The sequence below is a fragment of the Patella vulgata genome, chromosome 6 (genome assembly GCF_932274485.2).
Source record: "Patella vulgata chromosome 6, xgPatVulg1.2, whole genome shotgun sequence".
Lineage (NCBI taxonomy): Eukaryota > Metazoa > Mollusca > Gastropoda > Patellidae > Patella > Patella vulgata.
Window position 1 is genome coordinate 10,000,057 of NC_065884.2, and position 16,141 is coordinate 10,016,197.

Below are 16,141 nucleotides of genomic sequence, written 5' to 3' on the forward strand. Positions count from 1 at the left end.
CTACAGACAGAGATCATCTACATGTCCTTCATACTTCGAGAATAGATCTCTGCCCTAAATGGCCACCATATCCAAAAATGAGTTTACTGTTTTGTAATGTGTGGTTCTACTCCGTTTCACATTTGCAATACACGCAAAGACTAAATAAACTTTTTCAATTTTAATTAATGGAAACAGAATAACTACTTTAACAAAATTCTCGAAGTATACTTACTGTTTTCGACTAAAAGCGTCGATTTGGGACTTAAAATGTCGGTCAACTAGCTTAGTGTCTGTTCCCATTCGGGGCTATAACTGTAGACAGACAGTCTAAGTTCAGTATGAGGTCCACCCGTGTGCACATGGGCTTTATCTGCGACATCACTTCGATGGAAGCGGACGTTAAATGAACCAATGTCAGTTGGAATAGTAAGCGGAAACGCTCAAATTTCCCTCGTTGGCCGATTGGTGTAGTGTAGTGGTACGTTAAAACATATTATTTAATGCCAATACCTATCCCTTGTGCTATATATCATAATATGACTATTACCAATCTGGTTAAAACACAGTTCCTATTTCGTTTCGTTTTTATAGTTCAAAATTTCGTTTTACTTGTCTTTACTACACTTGGATATGGAAGAGTTGTTATTTAACTTGTGTTCTGAATGGTGTCAGGGATAAGCCAATGAAACGGTCGGTTACGGCGAGCTTTAGGCGTGTTTGTCACGGAACTGTGGGTAATCCACTAGTAACATCAATGCTGATTAGTTAATCAAATGTCTGACGTCATAGGGTCATAAGTCGGTCTTTTGACCCCTGACGTGACCTATCGCTATAACTTGTCAGATCTTCATGTAGTGTAGGCCATCGAAAGTATAAAAAAACGAAACGAAATATAGATCTGTATTTTAATCAGATTGGACTATTACAGCCCAAAATAAATAATATTAACGCAGACTATCAGGAGGTGGATCCAGGAAATTTAGACAATGTATCTTTTGGGAGGTCGGCTGGGTTCTCTCCCCCTGGCCTTGAAAGCATTAATTGTGATATCACATATTTCGCGCTTTAAATGACCATCCCATCCCACAATCGGACGGTAAAGAATAAAGTACATGACCATAATACTTTTCTCATAAAAAGTGTTACTTAACATTTTTTATGCAGTAGCCCCCCCCCCCGGATCCGCCCCTGAGTATCCTAAAGATAAATAAGGGAGTTCAGATTTCATTCAAATACCCGGATATCAAATATAGGCCTCAAAATAGCTATATAAATTATATTTGTCATGACAAAACATTTACATAGGGTTGTTTTCACTATTGTCGTACACTGTTGTCGTAGCATATAAAATAATATCATGTATTATGTGTGTTTATCACATTTTACATGCATTGGAGGGATTTGCCCGAATAGCGGCACTGCGGTCTATACTCGTATATCGAATTCCAACTGCCAAGGCTGCTTTTACATGAACGCTAATTTGTACACGGGACTGCAGTTTGTCGTCCCATCCGCACAACTGGACATCTGTTCTTGTCAGGTCCTCCGACTTGCACCATTGACAAGTGGAAACCGCTCTAAAAATTGCCGCGGATGGAAGTTTCTTGGCAAACGCCGGTATCAAACCCGAGACCTCATCGACAGTGTCTTACTCGCTGAACCACAGCGGCTCCCAAAATAACAAAAGAATATAAAAGGGGAAGATATTTCAGACTAAATATTACCAAATTTTTTACGGTCGGCATATCTTGTAACCAGTATGTCACAAATGTAATTGGTATGCCCAATAAAACCCACATACTGTGGGTTATGGTTTTCAAACCGTATGATTCGCCACAAAACCACTTATTATATTCCCCGTGACGTCTAAATATATTTAGCAATATAATCATAAGTTAAATTTAATCTGAGAACAAAACCAAAATACATTTGAGAACAATAGATGATTTTTATTTATCTACCCCGCAAGCTGGTGTGTATATTACATTATAGTATAATATGTTACGTGACATTTTAAGCCTCAAATATGTCTTGACACTGTACTAATAGTTAGTTTTTGGAGGGTTTTTTTCAGTTCAGTTTCATTCTCCATCATGTCAGTCTAATCCCAAAGTCCGAGTGCACTCCGTCGTGATAGTTTTAGAAGAGACCGGGGATTCCTGATTGTGCGTCAATCGGGGCACCTGGCATTTTCCGTAAATTCTCAGAGAGAGAGAGAGTCTTTAGAAGTGTGGGGAAAGGGAGTAACCTCCACTCAAGGGCTATCGGTTTTTGTCTGTGGAAGTCGATGACACTCAGGGAGAGAGAGAGAGAGAGAGAGAGAGAGAGAGGGGGGTGTGTGTGTGTGTATGTGTGTGTGTGTGTGTGGGGAGGATATTAATATCGTCCACTCAACACAAATTATTAGATCATGTTGGGCTACATTTTATTTAAAAGTGTCTTTCGCAGAGATCGAAACCACAAATGATACCTGACTCTATGACAGACCATGACCGTGATATAAAACGCACGCATTAGACCGCTCAGCCACCCAACCGGTCAAAATAAACGACAAATAAAAAAAGATCTAGTTACATGAATCATAGCAATTATCAGTGTTACCTCTGGAATGTGGAAACTCATAAATGATTAATTTACCTTGCAACATGCTGATTCGACCTCACTAATTCTGCAGATTGTTTTTACACCATACAATTTTATATAATTTTTAAAATGTTATAGCTGTTTAGTAAGGTGCAAAGTCAATTTTTTCGTTTCCTAAAAAAAAACTTAAAACATCTATTTCGTTTTGCATTAATGTTTTTCATTTATTTATTTTGTTGAATTAATTTGAATTAAAATGTAGCTTCATGACGATCCGTCCATTCTTTAAGTGACCCTATCTCGACAGGGGGGATAACTTCATAAATTCTTTCTTTTCATCTTCAAATATTTCGAATTTTATATATTGCATATTTGCATTTGCTTCCTTGCAGATTATTTTAATATTTGATTTTTTTTATATTGGATTAAAATGCCAATATGTGAACGCATATATGTGTTAAATTACATAATACGATAATGGAGTTCCGTTTAATGATCTTTGCAATAGTTCAGGTTACGTCACAATGCGGGAGTACATGTGTAAACATCACGTGATTACTAGTATCTAGAACAATTTCATAAAAACACTATCTAGTCGATAAACATCCTCTATTTACCATACACAGGTCACAATTTAAGTCTATGGAATGCAATTACTGTTTATTATTCAGCGACGTTAGTCTCTATAATGGTCGAATTCCCGGTTGTACGTGACAAGGAGTAAGGTCGCCTGTCCAACCTCGTGGGTTTTCTCCGGGTCCTCCGGTTTCCTCCCACTGCTAAAGACCCCTACGCGCAAGCGCATTATTGAAATAAAATTAAAACCATATGTTAGTCCCGAAATGACCTGGTTTGTGTCGAGTGGACGTTAAACCCCATTTCTCTCTCTCTCTCTCTCTCTCTCTCTCTCTCTCACGTGGCTAAGTACGCTGGCTCGCTAGCCTGGAGGTCGGGTGTTCGATCCCTGCATTGGCCGAGAAAGTTTATCCAGCGTAGTTTCCCCTTGTCAGTGATGCAGGACGGAGGGCCTGACAAGGACAGCTGTCTAGTCGTTCGGATGGGACGAAAAACCGAGGTCCCGTGTACATATTGGCGTGCACTTAAAAGATCCCTTGGCAGTTGGAATTCGATATAAGAGTAGGCAACATTTCCCTCATAGCACACTGTATGGCGTATGCCCGTCTTCGTTAGCCCAGTCTAGGAGCAGAAAGGTAGGATGTTAAACCCCATTTCATTTCATAAAATAAAATGAAATGGGGTTTAGGCCTACATCCTACTGTTGGGCGAATGAAGACGGGCATTCGCCATACAGCAGTGTGCTATGAGGAACATTTTGCCCACGCAGCGGCACTATATGCCTACTCTTATATCGCGTTCCAACTGCCAAGGGATCTTTTACGTGCTTGCAATGTAAACACCGGACCTCGGTTTTTCGTCCCCTCCGAACGACTAGACAGTTGTCATTGTCAGGCCCTCTGCCCTGCACCACTGACAAGGGGGGCTAGACTAGAAAAACAATATTTAGCAGATAAACACCCCCATTTAGCAAATATATTCCACAGTTCTGTGGATGAAATACTGTTAGTGTTTATTACTGAGCGACATTTCCACTAATATTTTTTATCAAGCATATAAAATGCGATGTGACTAAAAACAATAGGCCTACTTGGTTAATGATGACGAATTATAGACCTCCCACTAAGTACCTTGAAAGATTAAACGGTGTGTTCCCAGTTAGCCGGCAGGCTGTTAATCCTTTGATTGGAAATGTTCAACAAAAACTTGTCCAGCTACTGTAAACACCAAGAATGATGTTCTTACCACTGTTATTTAATAAAAGTTAAATTTGTTAAAATCAATACAGTTTTAGTCTTAAAAAAGATATGGACTATAGTTTATAACACCATTGTTCTAGGATTAACTCTGGATTAGCGGCAAAGCCTGTCGGCTAAGTGGGAACACCCCGATTAAACCGAACTTAATTAACGTAAAACTATTTTATGATGAAAGTGATGAGTGGGCCTTTCGGTACTACACCGGTACCGCTGTATTGCATTGAGAAAGTAAGATTGTTACACAGGGGCGGATCTAGGAATTTTGAAAAGGGGGGCGCTGCAAAATGAAGGCATTGACCGCGGAGACGGGGCACGCCGCTGAGGGGGTGGGGGGGTCCCCAAGAAAATTATCCGTCATTTCCTTGCATCTGTAGCCATTCCAAGAGCTATTTCCCAGACTGGTGTGTTTGAGTCGATGGTTTGAGTCATTTGGGATCCCTACAACGGGTTGGGAACGGACATATTTGAGTCTGAGAAAAGGCACTTTCAGCAGTAAAAAAGGGCACTGTCGAAAATTAGGGGGGGGGGGAGGCGCCCCTCGCGCCCCCCATTGAATCCGCCTCTGTTACATGTATATTTACCCTCCATTTTTTGTATTTGGTCTATTTAACATTTTTTCATTTCCTAGCGCATGAATCAAGACATTTCCATTTTGGGGTACAATAATATATAATAAGGAATAAAAAAAAATATGTATTTCTAACAGCTGGTAATTACTTTATCTATTCTCCATAATGTTACCTTTATTTTGTATCTTTTTTTCACCTTTTAAAGTTTTTAAACATAGGCCAAGCCTACATTATGGAAGAGCTACCTGTAATATGTTAGGTAATTTTCTAATTTGTCTACTGGATTGTTACAAATCATTTCGGTGCAAAAAACTGGGCCAGAGGGAATCGGAATACTTCCTATTAGGCGATCTTTCAATATATTAAACGCATTCTGTCTTCTTATTGTGGAGATGCTATAAGAATTGCGAACCGTGCGTCGAAGCGATCGATAAACGAAATACACTACTTTTGTTTTATCTTTTAAAATAAAGTGCACTCAATTCATATCAAAAATTGAAGTATTAGTTTAGGATAGTAGCATGCATAAAGGGAAAGAACTTTGAAGTAGAATATTACCTACTAACTGCAAAATATACTGAAAACTGTCATTTTTTTTTATTATTTAACTGTGTGCTAACTCCGCATTAAAATTAACTCCCTTTAAAAACTCTTTTAACAGAGTAATAAACAGACTTATAGACTCAGTTTCCAAGTCTCTTTAACAGTAATAACGATTTCCGTTTACTGAAGTGGCTTGATAACAGAAGCTACAAAGTAGCCGGAAATGAAATGGGGTTGAAAGAGACTTCATTTAAATCGTAAAATTCATCAAAATTTGATCAATTTTGCCCTATTTCTGTGGCAGGCGCTAGTTAAAGCGAAAGGTGAAAATCTTTAGTTCCTAACTAAATGAAAAATTACCCCCAAAACTAAATTAATGGAAACTAATCTCCCATCTTCCCAACAGCATTAGTCAACATTGCCACACTTGGAAAAAATGGCCTATCTCCAACATAACATAGCTTACTCTACATTCTATGTACACTTTTCACATTAACATTTTTTCATATTTCAACTTCCCAAGCCATAAACATCTACAGACAAAAACAAATGGACATAAAATGGATAGAATATTCTGAGATAAAAGGAGTTTTGATGTTCAATGTTGTTGAATAATAATAATACGATAATGCCATGGATGGACGATACTATTATATCGGATGTCTGACTACTTTTTCTTATTTATGTTCTAATGTTTGAAATTGTATTCGTACATTTTCTTCCATCTTGTCCTGTGACAGACTACAAAGTAAAACATGTATCCCAGACCAAAATTCTTAGATTATTTTAGATCCAATTTCGCATTACCACTTCTCTTCTAATTTTTGAAGTGACTATATTACTTATAGAGAGAGATTTCATATTTATATCTGTTTAATTTGTACATGGTGGATATTCGTTCGACATTGGATTCACTTGCCAAATTGCTATTCATCCGAGTAGATGTGGAAGATTTAATGCAGGCATATCAGTCATTTTTGGGACTCTACTGTTTTCTCTGACTTTTGTCATCTTGTTTTTCGTAACTGAAATTGCTAACCCTAACTCTAAGCCTCCTGTCATGAATATAAAACTAGTCCTTGAACAAAGAAAATTTCTTGACTTGTAACCTTTCCATGGCAAAGATCAGAAAAATAACTTGTAAACGGTCCATGACGCAGATCAAAAAAAATGACTTGAAAACAGTCCATGACGAAGATTAGAAAAATGACTTGCCAACTTTCCATAACAAAGATCAGAAAAAATGACTTGAAAACAGCCCATGACGAAGATTAGAAAAATGACTTGCCAACTTTCCATGACAAAGATCAGAAAAAATGATCTGAAAACAGTCTGTGACGAAGATTAGAAAAATGACTTGCCAACTTTCCATGACGAAGATCAGAAAAAAATGACTTGAAAACAGTCCATGACAAAGATTAGAAAAATGACTTGCAAACTTTCCATGACGAAGATCAGAAAAAATGACTTGTACTAATTCGTTATAAGAATAGCAAATTGAGATACAATGTCGGAGGAATAAACATAGCATAAAACAACCTGTAGCAAAAGTTTACATTAAGCCTATAGTTCTTCTAAACAATTTTTGTCTGTCTGTCTGTCCTATAAATTTAAATGTATTCTTTGTTTGGTGTGTTATCACCCAGACCTAGTAGATTCCACTAGTGGACTTCTTTAAAACCTGGTACCCTAATCCAAGCTTTTGATCAAATTCAAATTCTGGCATGGACCGAATAAAGATCCTTTTGAATTTTTTAAGCCAGATTTCCATGTGCTTGCTAGGTTGTCGATCTTACGTGAATGAGACGAAAAATGATAGAAATCACCATCTATTAGTCTCAAAATTTAACCATGTAGCATTACTCCCTTATTAATCAGAATAATGGAATATATCAACCTATTTGAACAGTTTAGAAACCCTGCATGTGAAAACTCTCCAAAGCCACTAACCTTTGCTAAACCTTAGAAATCTTAGTGCTCAGATACTTGTCAGGTACAACTTGTTCATTTAAAATTATTATTTCCAGACTTGATGAGAGGTTGGATGGCCGAATGGTTAGCATGTGCGTGCTGTATCATAAAGTCTGTCATTAAGTCAACTGGCGTGGTTTTGAATCCCCCAGTTGTACGTGACAAGGAGTAGGGTCGCCTGTCCAACCTCGTGGGTTTTCTTCAGGTCCTAATATTTCCTCCCACCGCTAAAGACCCCTACGTGCAAGCAAATTATTGAAATAAAATCAAACCATGTGTTAGTCCCGAAATGACCTAGTTTGTGTCGAGTGGATGTTAAACCCCATCTCTCTCTCTCTCTCTCTCTCCAGACTTGATGTTACTAAAGAAAAAAAGTAATCAAATTACACTAAGTTAACACCTTATGTAAATCAAATTAATAAAGACGTTCAGATCTTATAAAAATCCACTAATCATCAATATTTCTCTGGTTTGCCCCCACTGTTAAAAACCCCTATGTGCAAGCGAATTATTGAAATAAAAACTGAAACGTATGTTAGTCCTGAAATGACCTAGTATGTGTCAAGTGAACATTAAACCCCTTTCTCTCTCACTGTACACTAGCAAACTTGAAATGAAATGAAATGGGGTTTAACGTCCAATTGTTCTGCTCCAAACTGGGCTAATGTAGACGGGCAACGCCATACAGTGTGCTATGAGTGAACTTTTGCCCAGACAGCAGCACTATGACTTACTTTTATATCTAATTCCAAATGTCAAGGGATCTTTTACTTGCATGCCAATGTGTACACGGGACCTCGGTTTTTCGTTTTATCTGAACGACTAGACAGCGGTCCTTGTCAGACCCCCGTCTTGCATCACTGACATGGGGAAACCATGTGGGAAAATCTGGATGAACTTTCTCGGCCAATGCAGGGATCGAACACCCGACCTCCAGGCTAACAAGCCAACGTCTTACCCTCTTAGCCACCGTGATCCCCACTAGCAAACTTAATTAATCCCTGGTTTATGTCTTTTCAGGTCAAAATGTCTAAGAGGAAAAAGAGTGCTCCAATGATTGATTCTGATTCGTCAGAAGATAGTGACAGTGGGTCGGATTTAGATGAAGGCCTAAGAGCCTTGGCTAAAAGAAAGCGACCAAGCTCAGAATCGCAAGACGCCCCAAAACCTGATGCGGACAGTGATTCAGGGACATCTTGTAGTGATGAGGACTGGACGATGAATGGAAAGAGTCCCAAAAAGAAGAAACCCAAACAAGTTAAAAAATCGCGAAGATCCACTACGATCAGTTCTTCCGATAGCGAGGGCGGTAGTCATAAGAGTGCTTCAGAACCAGAGGAAGGGGAAGTGTCCGATTCTGGAAGCGGATCGGCCTCGGAGTCAGATTCGGGATCGGAAGACGAGAAATTTGTTGATGGCTACGATGAAAACTTGATTGGAGATGAAGAGGACAAAAAAATGTTGGAACAGATGACGGAAAAGGAAAGAGAACAAGAGTTATTTAATCGAATGGAGCGAAGATCCGTGCTGAAAACACGATTTGAAATCGAGAAAAAGTTGAAGAAAGCTAAGAAGAAGGAAAAAAATAAGAAATCAAAATCATCCGAGTCTTACCAGTTAAAATCTGTGAGTGACAGAAGTAAGGAGAGACGAAAAGATCTCGAGAGTAAAAAAGACAGTAAAAAGATTTCCGCGCTCGAGACTCTACGAGCCCAACGCGAGGAAAAAAAGCACAAAGAGGAAAAAGCAAAGGAAAAACAAAAGAAACCACTTAAGGCCAGTGATATTTACAGTGACGATGATGATGATGATGACGATGATGATAATGATGATGAGGTCGACAAGAAGAGAGAAGAGAAGGAAAATCAGCGAGTTCAAGATGATTCAGATTCAGACGCTTCCAGCAGATCGTCATATCATTCGGAATCGGAAGACGAAGAATACAGGTCAAAAAAGGCAGTTCCTATTTCTTGTAAGGAAGATTTAGCGAAGATTAGATTGTCCAGACACAAAATGGAGAAATGGTGTCACATGCCATTCTTTAAGAAAACGGTGCTTGGAGCTTTTGTTAGAATTGGTATAGGAAACCATGAGGGTAGGGCCATTTATCGTGTTGCTGAAATATTAGATGTTGTAGAAACTGCTAAAATTTATCAACTTGGCTCAACGAGGACAAACAAGGGTTTAAAATTGCGACATGGAGCTGCTGAGCGTGTTTATCGACTTGAATTCGTTTCCAATCAAGATTTTACGGACACAGAGTTTCAGAAATGGAAAGAAGCTGTGATGTTATGTGGCGCTCAATTACCGACTGTCGAGGAAATTGATAAAAAGCTATCAGACATGAAAACAGCCCTTAATTTCCAATTTAAAGATGAAGATATCAAAACCATGGTCGCTGAAAAACAACGTTTCAGAAAGAACCCTCATAACTATGCCATCAAGAAAACACAGCTGATGAAACAGAAGGAGCAGGCTGAAATCAGCGGAAATCAGACCGTCGTTAACGCAACCAGTCAGGAACTGGAAGAGTTGGAAGACAGAGCCACAAAACTTGATCGTAAACGAACGAGCACGATTAACTCCATCAGTTTCATTAATCAGAGAAATCGTCTCAACAACATCATTGAAGCCGAAAAGGCTTTCAAAGTTGAAGTTGCGGAGGCTAAAATAGCCTCGGCCGATCCCTTCACTAGGCGTCAGTGTCGACCGACACTTGTCACCAAGGCTAATGCTGAAAAACCAGAGGCAGTGAAAATACTAGAGGCTAGAAAGAAAATAGTATCGTCAGTTGATAAAAGTAAGCCGGTGTTAGGGGAATTACCTCCCTTAGATGATTTGATGTCAGATTCACGGATTCAGTCCACTTCGGGTAAATCAAGTGATAAGAAGGAAGTGGAGGATGTTTTCGCTGTTCATGACTTTGAAATTAAAATAGATCTTGACGTACCAGCTAGTAACCCGTCGATGGTGATGACGAGTCGTGTTTCACAACCTGTGCGCGATGTGACACCGAGACGCTCTCTAAACCTAGAAGACTACAAAAAGCGACGGGGTTTAATTTAAAAAGACAAAACGTGACTTAAATTCCTGCAGCTTGAACTCATGTGACGAGAGTGTACCCCTGGTACGATTAGACGATCTTTTTTTTATACGGTACGATACCTCCGAAAATTTAAACATTCAAAATGTAACCAAAATTCCTACCACAATGTTTTATTTATATGACCTATTTTCCTACAGCACTCAATCGCTGAGAGTGTGTACCCCTGATGTAGCCCTTGTACGATTAGACAATGTTTTATTACGTGACCTAAATTCCTACACCTTGAACTCGATCAATCGCTGGGAGTGTGCAGCCCTTGTACAATTAGACAATGTTTTATTTACATAACCTGAATTCCTACAGCTAGAACCCATTTGCTGGCAGTGAACACATGTTACAATTAGACGATATTTTATTTACGGTACATCAGATTTAATCATTGTCAAGAATGACTTTTCTTATATAACATCATCAGAACAAATTCATGAAGGATGTTAAATTAATTTTATCTGTGTGAGAATATTCAATGTAAATAATACCCTGAATCCCCGGTATCAGAGACTGAATCTAGATACAGTGTTGTTAGAACTTGAATTATATTGTGTTTTGGCTGCAGTGGTGGTATTGAACAAGCGTTCCAATGAAGAGAAGGCAGAAATTCCACTGCCTGTTAAAAATTCTCCTCCCAAGAAAGATATTTAACTGTATAATTAGTTTCAAATTGACTGACGTGTTGTGTGGACGAGAGGAAGAACCCCATTTTGTTGCATTTGTGATTACGACATGACATGTACATTGCATATCGTATTTGATATTGTATCATGGAGAAGAATAAACCAATTACACGACTTCTGATGACTAGGTCCACTAAATTCAGAGCTTTTTGTAACAACTTCAACCATAGCTCTCCCTCTAATAAATATCTACAGTGGTATCAGTGACTTGCACTTGATAATCACGACTATCACCTATCCATCATAACTTTCGAAAGTAAATAGACAGGGTTATTCAGGCACCAACACAGGGTTACATTTGGAACTTAACCTTTATCAATCTGATAGATATCGGATATCAGTATTGTTTCTAATGGTGATATTTATTGTAAAAGTCAAAACAAAATAAAACAAACAGTAATCAAATATTAATTAGATGGAGCAGTTGTATACACAAATAGTAGCAATTGAGAGACTTGGTAATCACGACGATCACATAACACTATAGCTTCAGATAGTATATAGACATTGTTAACCAGGCACTAACACAGCCTTAAATGTAAAAGACAAAAGAAAAGAAATTGTAATGTAATATTAATTAGCTGGAGCAGTGGTATTCACTGATATTTACAAGAAACTTTTTTTTTAACCATTGTAAGCTAAATTATTTAGACTGTATGTGTTTGTTTTGTTTGAACTAAAGTTGTACTGTATTTTTACTTGGTGTATTGTAACAGACAAGTATCAAAACAGAAAAAGGTTTGTATAAAAGTAAAAGTAGACTTTTTAGATTTGAAATAAGAACAAATAAGTTTAAAGGCCAGAGATATTGTAGTGTTTTGCTTAGACACAATGTAATGATGTATCATAACCGCTGAAGCAGTAAACCACCATCAGGCCAGTATTCCATGAACACGGCTTTCGGGTGTGTTCGGTCTAATGCAAGTATAAGGGGGCTGGCTCCATATAACCGGTAGATCGTGTACGTAAAAAACTGGCCTTACAGTAAAATATGATAGAATTTATAGATAGTCGTATAAGTTTTTTAAGATTTTGTGTTGATATATGCTTGATAACGCCTTGTGAAATCTTGTTGGCAGTGAAATAAACCATAGTAATTGTTATCTATAAATAGTGTTTTATTTGATAAGGTTAAAGGGAGACAATACATGTATATTAGATTATTGTTTATACCACAGTTACAGAGGGTAACAATTCCCATTTTTAATCCCACCAAAAAAAAATGTCTGTATTTTCTTTTTATTTCATACAAAATGGGAAAAGGCGTATTTTCTGATACAGAATTATTTATTCATATCATTTGTAATTATTAATACTGCGTTTTATTCATTCATGGTGTATCTGTTCATTGTTCATTGTCCATTTTTGTTTTTATGAGCTTTATAAACAAGTATGATCATAGATATGAACCAGGAATACACACTGATTAGCAGTGAGTATTCGCTAGGCCGCGGCAATGACTGATAAGGATGACATCGATGCGACTTAATGAGCCACAAATATTAATTTTTTTCCTCCAACAAATTAAATTCTAAAATATTGTTTTTTATGTATTTGAAAAATAAATAAAGACGTTTGAAGTATTTGTAGGTAAAAACTATTTCCTATTTTAGTGTAAATGGGTATTAAAATGATCGAATCAGTAACGTCTTATGTAAACAATGCACGTGCCATTGAGCCAATGATTGACGCTGCATAATATGACGTCATGGGTTAAAGGCAGTCAGCGTTTACAGAGATATTAGAAGACTTTCATAATACTCTGTGAAACAGATTGCCAGGAATAAAGCAGGACGTCAACACAGCCATCTTGGATTTATGATGTCATATCCAAAATTGACGTCTGTCAATCGATGCGCAATTGGCCAAGGAACGAAAATGGCTAAAGAGCATCGCACCAAGAAGAAGATGGTGACAAAGTTCCTCATGCAAAAACAAGGGTATACATTTTTATTGTTCACTATGTTTACTTGACTGTTATTTGTAAATTTATTAGATGAAATATCAAGAAACTAATAATAGTTTATGTAAAACGTATGCTATGCTTTTTTCCATCGAACCAGTTGTCATTGATGATATGAAAACTCTGAATATAACGTAGCTAGGCGTTTAATTCAGAGCACTGCTTCCTAGTTAGATTTGAGTAATGATTTGTAAAGCTGTTCTAATTTAGGGCCCATAATTGAGGGTGGAGGCATGAATGGTTTCTAGGGTGCACGTTAAATCACAATGTCTGTCATTGAATCAACTGGCACGGTTTCAATTCCTTTTCTGTATGTGACAAGGCGAAAGGTTAACTGTCAAACTCAGGGTTTTTCTCCGGGTCCCCCAGTTGCCCCCCCACAGCTACAGACCACTACGCGCATCCAATTATTGAAATAAAATTGAATCATGTGTTAGTACCGAAATGACCTAGTTTGTGTTGAGTGTACGTTAAACTCTCTCTCTCTTTTTTTTTAGCCAGAATGGAACCGAAAAAGTAGGACTTTAAACCCCATTTTATTTCATCTTAGTACAGATCTTGTTAGACCGTTGTATAAAAATAAATAAAGTCTAACTTCTGTGATCAGTACAATCTGATTTAAAACAGAGATCCTATTTCGTTTCGTTTTTATAGTTCAAAATTTCGTTTTACTTGTCTTTACTACACTGGGATCTGAAACAGTTGTTATCATTGATGTGTTCTGAATGGTGTGAAGGATTAGCCAATGAAACGGTCGTTATGACGAGCTTTAGGCGTGTTTTGCATGGATCTGTGGGTAATCCATGAGTAACATCAATGCTGATTAGTTAATCAAATGTCTGACGTTATAGGGTCAAAAGCTGCTTGTACGACCCCCTGACCCCTTCCAGTACAACCAGTCAGATCTTCATGTAGTGTAGGCCATCGAAAGTATAAAAAACAAAAACGAAATATAGATCTGTATTTTAATCCGATTGTGATCAGTATGTAGAGTGTTTGTACTTAATAACAATGTGTATAGTTGTATAGATTTAGTCATTATTATGATTTGTAAATATTTAATACTATTGTAGATCTCTCTTACTTGTACTTCCACTGACAATGTCCTAATTTCAAAGCATTTTGTAACAATATAGACAAATGTTATTATTATTATTATTTAATTTATATAGCGCTTCATTACACATGAGTGTTTCTCATCGCATTAACAACAAAACAGTTCAAAAACATTTTTGAAATAAATGTTTTTAAGTTAATCTTACAGCTCAGGGGCCTGTTTCATGAAATTTTAACTAAGATAAAATCCAAATTTTAGTAATTTGATTGGATAATATTAGATTGATTTTAGTGCTTAGCCAATCAAAATTGAAGTATCTACTACAATTGGATTTTATCTTTCGTTAAAATTTCGAGAAACAGGCCCCTGGATGGAAAAGGACTATATCAGAAACCTATACTTCAAACACACAGAATGATCAAATTCTAAAGAGCACAATTACACACAGCTGCCTGTTAGGCGCTATTATCCAGTCCAATATAGACAGTTGTGTAAACTCAACAGAATTAAACCGTTTTTAGACTGGTTTTTCAGAGATTCAATTTTCACAATATTGTGGGAGGTTGGATGACCGAATGGTTAGCGTGTGTGCGCTGTATCATAAGGTCTGTCATTGAGTCAACTGGCGTGGTTTCGATTCCCCAGTTGTATGTTACAAGGAGTAGGATCGCCTGTCTAACCTCGTGGGTTTTCTCTTGGTCCTCTTGTTTCTTCCCACTGCTAAAGACTCCTACGCACAAGCGAATTATTGAAATAAAATTGAACCATATGTTAGTCCTGAAATGACCTAGTTTGTGTGAGTGGACATTAACCCTCCCCCCCTCTCTCTCTCTCTCTCTCTCTCTCTCTTAGAGATTCAACTTGTAGTATGCAATGGTTTCAAAATCTCTAAAATGTTGATAAGCCACCTTAATATTATTCATAATAACACAGCTTCATGGATTTATTATTTCTTGGTTTATTCCATGCAATTCTCAATATTTGTAAGAGTATTGCTTGATAAAGATACCTGTAAGAGTATTAAAATGTTGCATGTAATCAACCAATAAGTAGTAAATCTATCAAGGTGTCTCATTATGAATAATATCTCTACTTCTAAATGTCATTGAAGGATATTAACTTTAATATTAGCAAGTTCTCATAAATTGTTGAAATTGAGAAACTCAAAATCACTTAAATAGGACTTTAGTTATGATTATGAAAACCTAGTTAAAATGCTAATTGAAAAGAAGTTTCTTGGTATATATATTTTATAAATAATTGCTGAATGTCAAATATTGTAATTCTAAAATGTTAAAGATGGGTTCCAGAAAAGTATTTATTGGGTGGTTATTTCCAATAAAAGTATGGTAATTTTGGTATATATGGAAAGTAGAGATATCCAATCGAATTTTTATAGCAGGATATTCCTTCGCAATTACATTTGAGAAGGATTTGAAGCATAATTATGACAAATTAATTAGTTTGAATATGTTTTTAGTCCATATATACCATTAAATCACCGAGTTTGTACGCGGGAACCCATCTTTAAAATTTTGATGTTCAGCACAATTGGGAGTGTTATATTTGAATATCAATTGTTTGAGAGCAACCCTGTCATTGTAATGTACGTCTTTATTTTCAAGGAGGGATGGGGATCACGGTGGCTAAGTGGGTAAGGCGCTGGCTCGCTAGCCTGGAGGTCGGGTGTTCGATCCCTGCATTGGCCGAGAAAGTTCATCCAGATTTTCCGGCGTGGTTCCCCCTTGTCAGTGATGCAGGACGGAGGGCCTGACAAGGACAGCTGTCTAGTCATTCGGATGAGACGAAAAACCGAGGTCCCGTGTACACATTGGCGTGCACGTAAAAAATCCCTTGA

The 16,141-nt window shown here is 37.4% G+C and overlaps 1 protein-coding gene across 1 annotated transcript; it reads left to right on the plus strand.

Annotated features, from left to right (window-relative positions):
- Positions 1 to 5,682: 5,682 nt before the first annotated feature.
- LOC126825136 (RNA polymerase-associated protein RTF1 homolog) lies at positions 5,683 to 12,848 on the plus strand. The gene is made up of 2 exons (XM_050554638.1): positions 5,683 to 5,835; positions 8,504 to 12,848. Exon 2 carries the CDS (start codon positions 8,510 to 8,512, stop codon positions 10,547 to 10,549), a length of 2,040 nt encoding a protein of 679 aa, XP_050410595.1. The 5' UTR covers positions 5,683 to 5,835; positions 8,504 to 8,509; the 3' UTR covers positions 10,550 to 12,848.
- Positions 12,849 to 16,141: the final 3,293 nt, after the last annotated feature.

Coding starts and splice junctions, on each gene's coding strand:
- LOC126825136 (XM_050554638.1), top strand. CDS start 8,510: ATGTCTAAGAGGAAAAAGAGTGCTCCAATGATTGATTCTGATTCGTCA.